Source organism: Sphaeramia orbicularis, chromosome 15 (assembly GCF_902148855.1).
Source record: "Sphaeramia orbicularis chromosome 15, fSphaOr1.1, whole genome shotgun sequence".
NCBI classification, from domain to species: Eukaryota; Metazoa; Chordata; class Actinopteri; order Kurtiformes; family Apogonidae; genus Sphaeramia; species Sphaeramia orbicularis.
Window position 1 is genome coordinate 41,230,666 of NC_043971.1, and position 12,541 is coordinate 41,243,206.

General features: G+C 36.4%; 1 protein-coding gene across 4 annotated transcripts in view; it reads left to right on the forward strand.

Moving 5' to 3' along the window:
• The window catches only part of LOC115434001 (serine/threonine-protein kinase MARK1), a 53,576-nt gene extending 42,459 nt beyond the window's left edge, over window positions 1-11,117 (forward strand). For 2 of the 4 annotated variants that reach the window (XM_030155649.1, XM_030155651.1), the window contains exons 15-18: window positions 67-207; window positions 1,970-2,221; window positions 5,924-5,968; window positions 9,369-11,117. In XM_030155649.1, coding sequence (XP_030011509.1) covers window positions 67-207; window positions 1,970-2,221; window positions 5,924-5,968; window positions 9,369-9,714 — 784 coding nt within the window. In that variant the 3' untranslated portion in view covers window positions 9,715-11,117. Of the gene's footprint in view, window positions 1-66; window positions 208-1,969; window positions 2,222-5,267; window positions 5,295-5,923; window positions 5,969-9,368 lie in introns of all 4 variants that reach the window. The other 2 variants (XM_030155648.1, XM_030155650.1) reach the window with 2 other exon arrangements.
• Window positions 11,118-12,541: the final 1,424 nt, after the last annotated feature.

Consider the following 12,541-nt stretch of genomic DNA (forward strand, 5'->3'; position numbering starts at 1 on the left):
TAACGTAAATAATGCCATCTTAATGCTTCATCGTAAGTTCTAATATTCTCTTCTCATGGTGTTTAGTTTAACCGAAGTATCAGGGAGCACCCCGTCAACTGCAATGAGCTCCACGCGACCTCGCCACACCAAGTCAATGTCATCGTCAGGGCACCCTTCGAAGAGCACACTGCCCCCCATCGACGACAACACAGAACTTAAAGCCAGGTGAGCAGCCAGACCCAGCCGCCATAGGAGCGGTAATAACAGCTAAATGAGCCATTCCTCTGTTAGGTTCAGGGCACCTGGTTAAATCCTAAAGCTTTCCAAATCCTTTTTTAGATCTAAATTTTTGAAGTTAGGTCCTCTGAACTCAAGTAAATATCATCATCAGCCTGTGTGTGTGTTTTAATCCTCAGCTGCTTATTATGTTTATGACTAAAATTTTAATGAATTAGAAGAGTTAGTTTTTGCACAAAGAATCAGCCATTTTCACAACCAATCAAAGTTGATTCTGTATGATACTAACATACTTCCATCCTGTCTACTTCACTCCTTATTGGTGAAGTAACAGCGAATTGTGAAAATTACTTATTTGGTTCGTCATGAAAGTCTTCTGCTGTTCTGGCTAAATAATGCATAATAGCTATTTATATGACTCATGTTCATTGAGTGCAATACTCACTCATTTTTTTTAAAATAAACATTTCTTGCACCTAACAAAATTCCTGTAGAATTAAATGTTAAACATCAAAAATGACAATTCTGTTGAGGCTAACAAGCATTAACCCTTAGGGGTCTGACCCTATTTTGGCCATTTTTGAGTACTTTTGATTTTTGCCTTTATGTACTATAAATAGAAATGTTTACTATACTCAAGTTTGATTTTTTTTTTTTTCAGCACAACTTCATCTATCTCATCTGCCTATTATTTTTTCACTGTAACCCACCATATCAAACAAAAGGCCACAAAACTGACAAAAAATATAAAATCTGATTTTAAAAATTTATACAAGTTACTGCATAAATAACACAAAGATGCTTAACAAACCTTTTCAAAGACTTTAAAAGGGAATATTGGTTCCACATATTAGGTATATAAAATCAAAATTGTAATAAATTAAAGCTATCCTCAAATATTTGACATAAAAGCATATCTTTACAAAGGCGTTTTCTCCGGTTTTCTCACCCCCACGGTCCTCCGGGTTCCACATTCGGTTGAGGTGGGGTCATTCTCACCCTTACCTGTAATGCTAATGCAGTCTGTGGATTAGATTCTGCAGATTTGGCCAGTTTTTTCCATTTTGAAAACGAACAAAAAATGACGAAGATATGGTCAGAAATATAAATGCCCGCCTCACCTCATTTTCATACTTTTACTCAAGTTTGTTTGCTCTGAGTTCAAATCGTCATATCTCCAGTTGTATTTGCTCTATCAACATCAAGTAATAAGTGGAAAAGTGTTTCAAGTCTGCACTTTCGAATGCAATTGTCCCCAGTGGTCTATGCGATCGATTTCTGACGCTACAATGTGTTGAAAATGTCATGCGATTCAGTTATGGGGCTGTGATTGTGGACCCCTAAGGGTTAATATTGTCTGTGTATTCATATAAGATTAAAATAAGCAGCATATTCACAACATGAAAACATTACCGTCAGTCACAGCATCATTAAAAAGTCAATCATAAATCTACTTCTAACACCATTATCTTTTTTTGCATTTCACTGGCTGTAATATTACATTCAGTGGTTTTGTGTCATAGATTGATGTTTGTACTAAATTGACACATGGAGGTTTTCAATCTTTTGGAACCTCTTTGTCGTTGCATTACATGATCAAGATATTTAGCAACTAAGCTCAAACTTTGAGGTTTTGCAAGGGGTTGTGAACTTAGAAGTATTCACATTAAAGTTTTTATTAACATCCATGATATGATCTAAGAGGATTTAGTGATCCGGTGTTAAATGATGCAGTCGACTTTCCTTCCAGTTCGTCTCCGCGGGGTCCCTCCACTTCTCCGTCTGCACACAGCATCAGCACCCCAGAGAAGAACCGCTTCCCTCGCGGCACCACTAGTCGCAGCACCTTCCACGGGGCTCAGCTCCGAGACCGCCGCAGCGCCACCTATAACGGCCCCCCAGCCTCGCCGACTCTGTCACATGACACGGGGGCTCTTGCTCAGCAACGCAGAGGCACCTCCACCGGGATCATCAGCAAGATCACCTCCAAGTTTGTCCGCAGGTCAGTGAAGATAAACAGCTGAAGGTACAAAGGTGTTACTGAACTGTTTTTTTCACTGTTTAAAGGCAGGTCCAGACTTCAGAGGACATGATGAATAAGATATTATCTCCTCTGAAATGTTGGAAATTTTCCGTTCTGAATTATTGACAGTTTATTCCACATATTTGTATTTTCATGTATCTTCATCGTCATGGATCAAGTATAAATTAGGCTGTTACTGATGTATGTTTCAGGTGACACATTCAGGTGCAAAACCTGCATGTATGCGGTGGCGTAGTAACATAAACATCACTTTAACTCAGAGTCAAGGTTTCCCTTTTTTCTTAATTTTATACTTTTTTATGCATATTCTCAATATTATGAATAATGATGCATTAAACCTAAATCACATACTTGCATCAGTCTTTTTATGACCATTTTTTCAGAAACAGAAATGAAAGGAATAATATTGAAATCGCTTATTTCATTTAAAAGCAATTTTATTGAAATTATGTTCTATCAGCAATAAAGTATATTATTATATTTAATGTTATTATAAATTGGGATCAATGGATATGAGTCTTTCTCATGGTCGATACCGATATGATTCAACATATACAAGGAGATTACAAAGATACATTCACAAGAAAAATATAAATATTGGCCTCAACTTTTAATCTTTAATGCAAAACTTGAAATGCATTTAATCTGACAGTCAAATCAAATAAAGACAGTAAAATGTAATGATAATTCAATGTTTATTGTTATTATTCACATTAAACTGCAGGGATTTTAAATAAGTACTACTCAGTAAATACATTCTGAGTGGTGACTATAGATGGAACAACATAGTGCATTTTTCAATTCAGATATCATATTAATGAAGAAAAAATTGGATCGATCCCCATTTATAACTGCAAAAAATACTGTTTCTGCTTTTCATCCATTTTCTTCCTCTAATCCATATTCTTAATGCTACGAATAAAGATCATAAGTGATGAAAAGTTCTATCAAATGCTTTAGAAATATTATGTAATTTCTGACCACATATAAGTGAAAAAGCAGCTCCCCAAAAGCCACTGCGCTGTGAACTTCAAAGGCTGAGAAAATGAAATATGCTGAACAGCAACAGAAATGCAAGCGTTTGTAACAAAAATAAACCAGTGAGAAATGAACATCAGCAACTATAAGGTTATCAAGGCTTTACAAGTCCTGAGTCGACACAGACTGGACCGGTATTTTTCCAGACAGATGCGAGCATGAGCATATGGGCTGAAAATATTAACTTGGCTACTGTTTTAAACTTGATGAATGAGCCATATCAAGGTGCTAAAATGTTCATGAGTCAACTATGACCAAATCTAGTATTAAATATTAGATTCAATTGTTTTATACATGTACTTGCATTGCTTTTGTTGTTCATTACACTGCATATGTTACTTCTCAAGAATATTGTAGTCTTTTACACTGCAAAAATCCAAATCTTACCAAGTGTATTTTCCTCATTTCTAGTTAAAATATCTCATTGCATTTAAAATAAGACATAATCACCTAAAGAGTAAATTGTAAGTGAGATATAAGAACTTTTTTTAGACAATAGATCTTGAAAATCTTCTCTTCTGAACCTGGGGGGACAGAGCCTATTCCATTGCCGCTCCAACCCTCTGGAACTCCCTCCCACCTATCATCTAACACTGTTCTGACCTCAACACTTTTAAATCCCTTTTAAAAACTCATTTATTTAAGATTGCTTTTAATGTTTAATTGTTTTATATTTGTATACCTACCTTTTGCACCTGCTTGTTATCTGTTCTTTTTTTTTTTTTAATTCCTTGTTTATTTGGAAGAGCACATGTTGCAAAACTTCTATTACAGGTACAATTCAATTTCTACACGTCACATGAAAAAATGCTCATCCAAGACTTTTTTGTCATATATAGAACATATAAAACAAATAAATAAAGAAAAGTGGGCTAGGGGAGAGGGCTTGCTCCACTAGTTGATCAGTAAGACAAGACACTTTAAAGTGTGTATGTTTACATCAGTCTAAACAGAAATGTTTCACATGTAAAAGTATTCACATCACCGATGTATTCATTTCACATCTATTACAAATTTAACATAGTTTGTCTATTTTGACCAAATAGTGAAAAAAGATTCATTTTGACCCTTAAAACAAAATGTCAACTTCTCCAGAATGTAAATGTCCTGTACGATGTCCATCCATTTTTGTGGGTGCTTCAGGCTTTAACTATTTTCTAGTGATAGTCTTTTTACTCGCTGCCAAAAGCATCAACAACAGTTTTTTATCCTTCAGAGTCCAGTTCTCACATGAAATATCTCCTAAGTATAGGGCTTCACATTTACAAGGAATTTTCTCAGTAAAAATTGTTATCTGTTTTTAATGTGTTTTGTTTTTATCTGCTGTATGTAAAGTGTCTTGGAGTTTTGTGAAAAGCGCTATACAAATAAAATGTAGTATTATTATTATTATTATTATTATTATTTCAAGAAATCTTACCAAGATCATTTTCACTTGTTCCATTGGCAGATTTTTTATTTGCTTAATTCAAGATTTTTTTTTGCTTAATTCAAGCAAAAAAATCTACCAATGGAACAAGTGAAAATTATCTTGGTAAGATTTCTTGAAATAAGATTTTCAAGATCTATTGTCTAAAAATAAGTTCTTATATCTCGCTGAAAAGTTACTCTTTAGGTGATTATGTCTTATTTTAAGTGTGATGAGATATTTTGACTAGAAATGAGAAAAATACACTTGGTAAGATTTGGATTTTTGCAGTGTATGTGTGCTGTGTTCAGGTGATTTTACAGCGTTTTCTTTCATTGTAAAAATAAGGCTTTATCCACACGCTTCCTTCCTCCCTAAAACAGACTGAATGTGTCCTTTTAGCTTATCCTACACATACACTGTGTTACCCTTTGCTGTCAGTATGACAAACAAAGGACCTGGCGTCCTTATCTGTGCAGGAGTCAGCTCCTTGTGTCACCTTCACGCTAGCCCATCTGGTCAACACTCACAGCTTTCTCTCCTTCTCTCCCTGCATAGAGCTCTGTCTTTCAGGTCAACCCGGAGGTAGGAGAACAAACCGCTTGCTGCACCCCTGTCCAAAAAAAAGAAAAAAAAAAAAGAAAACACTCTGTGCCCACTATGACCTTGGCCTGTGTTTCCTTAACCCCTATGTACTTGCCCACTACACTACATCCCTGCCTACTGACACCCTTGTTATGCCGTGTTCTCTCCTCCTCCTCCTCGTGTCCACTGCCTCCAGAACAAACCTCACGGCTCACCGGCTTCCCCCTGTTTTTTACTTGCAACTAAAGCCACGACAGCTGCTTCTCAAAGTCACTGGCTTTCCTCTCCTTACTCTCCCCCATCTCCATGCTCAACATAAAGACACAAGATCAGGCACACTGTAAAGGCCCGAACGAAAGGATTGAAAAGCACTGCATACAGATTAGTGGGGATTAAGGAAAGGTAGCACACACATAAGGATGATGCATTTGAATATGTGCGGGCCACGAAATGTCACTTCATTGTGTGCTGGTCCCTGATACCCAGGAGTGTGGATTCTTTCCTGGCATGATGCCTGACACCCCTCTGTGTGTCCAGTGATGGTCGGGGCGGTGATGGTAGTGGGTGGCCGGGTGGGCGGGGGCTCAGTTTGGCTCTGGGGAGTAACAGTCTATTCCTGTTTATTTCAGGGTGCCTAGTGAGGGAGAGGCCAGTGCCAGGACAGAAACACCAAGGTGAGACTTTAATGGAGACGTTGTTTGCACTGATTGAAACAAAACGACCTCTGTTTCCTGTACGGCGCAAGTGTCAAACATGTGGCACGGGGGCCAAATCCAGCCCACCAAAGGGTCCAATCCGGCCCGTGGGATGAATTTGTGAAATGCAAAAGTTACACCGAAGATATTAACAATCAATTGTTTTACCTTAGGGGCCATAAAAAGCCATACTTTTGTCTCAAGTGGGTCAGATCAGTAAAATACTACCATAAAAACCTACACTTAATGACTATTCCAAATTTTTCCTCTGTTTCAGTGTAAAAAAGTGAAATTACATGAAAATGTGTAAATTTACAAACTAGCCTTTCACAAAACATGAAAAACTAGTAATGTGTTAAGAGAAGTAAGTGCAATTTTACTAATATTCTGCAAGTTAATAAAAAATATTTTGTAAATTTGCAGATCCATCATGATCTGTAAGTTGTAATGCACATTTACAAATGATAAGCAGAGGCAAAATATAGTTAAAATTACACTTATTTTTCTTAATAAATTTCAGTTTTTTCATGGTTGTTCATGTTATTCACATTTTTAAAAGGACAGTTTATAGATGTAAACGTTTCCATAATGTAATTTTATGGTTTTCACTATAAAACACACTGAAATGTTTGGAGTTGGCATTATTTATATATTTTTATGTTATTAATTTACTGGTCCGGCCCACTGCAGATCAGATTGGGAGGGTACGGCCCCTGAACTAAAATGAATTTGACACCCCTGCTGTAAGGTTTGTGTGGTCAGCTGCACCAAAGATGATACTGACTTGTCCTGAAAAGATCAGAACTGTCAGAGTTTAGTCTGAGCCATGGGTCAACAAACAGTAAACATTATAACATAACATTAGTAACTTTATACCTTCATGTAATTCACAAAGGTCAAACTCAGCTGTGTAGAAGAAATGCGGCCATGTCAGCATCAAACTCCATTCTTGTCTTTAGAGCTCTGTGATAGTACTTCTGTATATATATTTTTTTATCACTTTGCCACTGAAAGTTTGTTAATTTGTTGTTTTGTTAGTTTTTATCACCAAAGCAGAACTGCAGAGGGACTCACTACTCCCTCTAGTGGTTGCATGCATTCACAGTATGATGTCCACAATACAACACACTGACATCTTTAACATAATTCCAGAAGTCTTTATTCTTTAACATTTTAACTCTAATGACTTTACACATTTTTAAATATTTTCAAGCAAAATACTACATATAGCTCCCTTAATCAGCTATTTTTACTGCTTATTACTGCATTAACTAATGTAGCCATATTGTAAATTGTTCCAAATATTATAAACATCACTACCATTTCACAGTAAAACTACCTTGTGAATAATTTGTAAATGTGTTATAATTAAGTTTCAAACATTAGAAAAAGAGGGTGACAGTGTCTACTACATTTAACCACCATTATCACTGCTTAATACCCAAAAGATTGTATGTGGAATGTGTAAATTATATATCAAATGAGCAGATTCATCCACTGACTCATTACAGTAGCAACTGACTTTTCCAGTTCTAGGAGTTTTAGTATCTCATTATAAAGGATGATGTTTTCCATGTTTTATGATAAGAGCCCCTTTAGCCAATAATCAGATTTTTTTATTACTTGCTGCATATTCTCCCCGTGTCTGTGTGGGTTCTCTCCAGGTACTCCGCCTTCCTCCCGCTGTCCAAAGACATGGACCTTAATAGGTTTATTGGTCAAATCTAAATCACCCATAGTTGTGACTGTGAGAGTGAGAGGTTGTTTGTAAATGTCAGTCCTGTGATGAACTGGAGACACGTTTAGGGTGTAGCCTTCGCCTGATGGTCACCCCCGTAACCCACTGGAGGAGTAAACGGTTGCAAATAAATGAATGCTTAACTTTCTGATAGATGATGATGATGATGATGATGATGCAGCAGCAGTAACATGACCCTACATAAATCCTCTGTAAAGTCATTCTGGAAAACATAAACTGAGTACTTTCTCTCACATTTCATAGTTATAGTTGGCCCCCAGTGGACTTTGTTAGTAAGTTTTGTTTTGTGTCTTAAATTATACATTAAATAATTTATTTAAAGTACTTCAAATACACAAAACCGAGTATTTAAGTGCAGATTCTATTTTTTTCTGCCCAGCACAAATGACAAAATAATCAAAACTAACTGAATACATATGTAATATAAACTGTTGAAAAGGTCCCGATACCTTCTCAGTTAGGCTATTTATTATATAGTAAGTCTGTCCTTCATAATGTCATAGTGTCGCTAGACCGTATTACTTTTGATATTAAGGCTTTCTCTTCCAAACTGAGATTTATACGAGCATTAGTAAGACATTAAGTGACTGTTGAATCTGAAAATTGTTGGGGCTGAATGTGTTTTCTTTGCCAGATATTATGACAAAAGAGATCCAGAATCCGAGTTGAGCTCATCGGTAAATTTAGTTTTAAAACGCATGTTGTGGCTCAAAATAAAGATTTGCAAAGACTTCAGTGAACATCATTAACATTCATGCTTTGTCAATGTAACAACAAAACAAAGTATTAATCATATTGGTTTTATATCAGGGGTGTCAAACTCATTTTACTTCAGGGGTCAGATTCAGCAAAATTTGATCTGAAGTGGGCCGAACCGGTAAAATAATAACATAATAATACATAAATAATGCCAACTCCAAACTTTTCTCTATGTTTTAGAGCAAAAGAAGTAAATTTACATCATGAAAAGGTTTACATCTACAAACTGTCTTTTCAAAAGATGTAAATAACATGAACAAACTGAAAAAATAAGTGTAATTTCAACAATATTCTGCCTCAGTTTATCATTGACACATGTACATTATAACTTAGAAATACACAAAACATTTAGTAACAGGCGGAATATATATAAAATTACAGTTATGTCTCTTAAAAAATTTCAGGTTCATATTTTTTCAGGTTATTCACATTTTTTGCGAAATTATACTTTGTTTTAGTGTAAATACATGAAAATATTTACATTTACAGAGAAAAAATTGGCGTTGTCATTATTTATATATTATTATGATAGTATTTTACTGGTCCTGCCCACTTCAGATTGAATTGGTCTGAATGTAGAACCTGAGGATTGTTAACATTTTAGTGTAATTTTTGCATTTCACAAATTCATCTCAAGGGCCAGACTGGACCCTATGGCGGGCTGGATTTGGCCCCCGGGCCGCATGTTTGACACCTGTGTTTTATATATTTGGTCAAACTACCACCATCAAACTCCTGTAGTTTCCAGTTTGAGTTATTCTTTAACAGTTTGCATGTAATTAAAATACTGTCTGAGATTAACCTCTGCCTCTGTCTGCTCTTCCTCTTCCTATCATATCCCTTCTGCTCTTGCTCCTGCAGAAGCGCATCAGGTGACACAAAAGAAGACGGCGGTCGTGACTCCAAGCCTCGTTCACTGCGTTTCACATGGAGCATGAAGACCACCTCCTCCATGGAGCCCGCTGAGATGATGAGGGAGATCAGAAAGGTTCTGGATGCCAACAGCTGCGATTATGAGCAGCGCGAACGCTTCCTACTTTTCTGTGTCCACGGTGACGCTCGCCAGGACAACCTGGTCCAGTGGGAGATGGAGGTGTGTAAGCTGCCCCGTCTCTCTCTTAACGGTGTGCGTTTTAAGAGGATATCAGGCACGTCCATCGCCTTTAAGAATATCGCCTGCAAAATTGCCAATGAGCTCAAACTGTGACAGCAGATGGAGTCCCAGTCAGCCATTGGGTGAGTGAGCTCTGGTTACGGTCTCATCGCATCACTGGATTAGTGTTGACTTACAGGACAAAATTCAGCACTGAAGGTCCTCGCCGCACAGAATCAGGGTGGAAACGGCTGGTAACGTGCAATACTGGCCACGAATGTACTGTACAGGGTAGTGGATCAGAGAGCTGTCACAAGGTTTTTGAACTTCTGTGATGGAGAGATGGCAAAAAACAGCAAACCCCGCTTTCTTTCTTTCTTTTCTTTTTTCTTTTTTTTTTATTTCTTCTTCCGTCCGTCTGTCCGGCCAGCCCTCTGTCTCTCTCATCAGTCCGCTGCTCCTCGTCATAGGACACATTCATATATCATGCAGTATGCAACTGAAAAGACCATCCTGCAATAATGTTTTCAGTCTGTTTTTCTAAACGCCTATTTCGAGATCCTTGCTGAATAACCATTAAAATTACTGAACGCTAAAATAGCCGCTTTTCCACCTGTGTTAAGTCAGTATATAGATCAGGCTGGAGCCCATACTAAAACTATGTAAAAAGAGAATTGTACTGTATGCATAACATCTGCAGGTACTGTATTGTATATTGATTTTGAGTTCTGTACAGAATTTAATTGTCAATACTGTCTTTTTTCATGGGATTTGATTTCTTTTCCTAATATAATTGATGTCTCTTAGAGCATTATCCTTTTGGTCTGTGAGTTTTTTTTAATTCTTTTTTTTTTTTTTTAAAGAGCCACCATATGAAAATAGTGTTTTTAATTTTATTTAAAGAGCACTAAATTATTTTGTGAAACATTGAGGGATGCAGTCCCTTGCCTTTTATGTTATATTTTCTTTGCCTACAGAAAAAACACTAAGTTGCACCACATAGACATTAGTAGTAACTTCAGTTGAAACTGAAAATGTGTTCACTTTATTTTCTCTGAGCAGCGGGGAGGTGGTTTGGAGATCCTGCTGCAATTGCACAAGTTTTCCAGGGTGATGTGTATGAACATGAGAGTATGCACCTGTATTTCTTTCATGTTAGTTTGGTAGTCCTCAATTACAAAACCAAGCAGGGGTTAAATTGGTTTCTTTTAGAAAGTAGAGGACAACATGTCTGGATCCAAACGACTGAGAAGATGCATGAGAAGTCAAACAATCACCTCGAAAGAAGCCCTTTGTCTTGCAGAGCTTTTCTAAAGAGACTGATTTAGTCCTGCCACCAGTGTGATTGTGCAGGTACTTGTGTATCTCCTTGCTTGTGTTTTTTTTTTTCTTTTTTTTCTTCTTTTTTTATTTCAGCCGATTTTATTGTATTTATTCCATTACATTGTAATGTGCTGCTTTGTAGAATTGAGGCGTGCACTCTGTTGGAGAAAATAAAAGGATTTTATTTGTTTGTATTTATTTTATTTAATTTGCTCATGTCTGAATTTCCCTTAAGCGGTGAAGTGTTGACATTTCACACTGAAAGCAACGTCTACTCAGATGAGATGGAAGAGTTAATGATGTAAACTTTTATTGACTCTAAATAATGTGGTATTAGTCATTAACTTCTATTATAATAACTTCTAATCATGACACAGTTGTAATTTGCATACATGTTAGTCAAAGGTAGAGCATTACGAACAAATGTCCTCACTTTTTCCATTTCATTTCCCTAAAGTGTGTGAAAATAGTTCCAAGAGTGCCCAAAATGTTTTTCATACACATTATGAAAAACAGTTTTTCAATACTTAAAACATCATACAAACCATTAACGATAAAAATGTAAGTTGCAAGGATATATCTATATATAGGTAAGTTCTCACACAACATTTTCGTTCATATCTTCAAATTATAAACATAATTGTCAAATGACTTTGAGCTCCTTAACAAATATGTATCTGACGTGGTCCCTCTGAAACTTACAAAAGCATCATTTACAAATCAGTAAGCGCATTAAGTGGAGAGACAGAAAAATGTAAACATTTCCATTTGGCAGATTTGTTCAGTTAAACAGGTTAAAAAGTACCATTTCATTATTACTCTTAGTACATAAATATATGAGATTACAAATGTATAAATATTATCGAGTCGCATGAATGGGTAAACACAAATAAAACCCCTACTGGCCAGTGTGAGATGGAATGGATTAATGAGCACAGATGTTGCGTCTTCGGGATGGGACGGCTTGTGTGAGGCCTTGGTCATGCATTAATGTTTGTTAAATCCTAACTTGAGATGCATGCATTGAACTCCACATGCATCTCAGCCAGTCGACCACACTGACATGGCGACCATTTTCCTCTGATGTCACACTCAGGGTGGGAAGCACAAATAAAGGTAATGTCAGGCTACTCTGTTTAAGGCAAATAAACAGAACAATTCACAGATTACTATCATTTCTAACAGTATGTGTCCATGTATTTCAAGTTAACCTGTTAAGTCTGTTTAGTATGTTAGTGTTCCTTAAATCATCAGATTTCATTCAATATTCCTGACTGACCATCTCTGATTTGCTTCATCCTTTACTTCTACTTTTAAAATCAGCATCACACCCCATTTCCAAAGACCCTTTTACACAGCACTTCTGTTAGAATATTTTGCCTTTATTCTGGAACGACGTCTGTGTCAAGGTTATAATAGTTTGGGATTTTTCATTATAGTTTAGTTTTAGTTAGTTTTGACTTTTTTTTCTCTAATTCAGTTAGTTTTAATTCGTTTTTTGAGCCAGTTTGCTAGTTTTTATTAGTTTTCATTTTTTTCCTAAATGCTTAGTTTTAGTATTAATTTTAGTTTTGTCGTATCTTTTATCTTCTTTGCTGTCGTATTCAAATAAATCCCA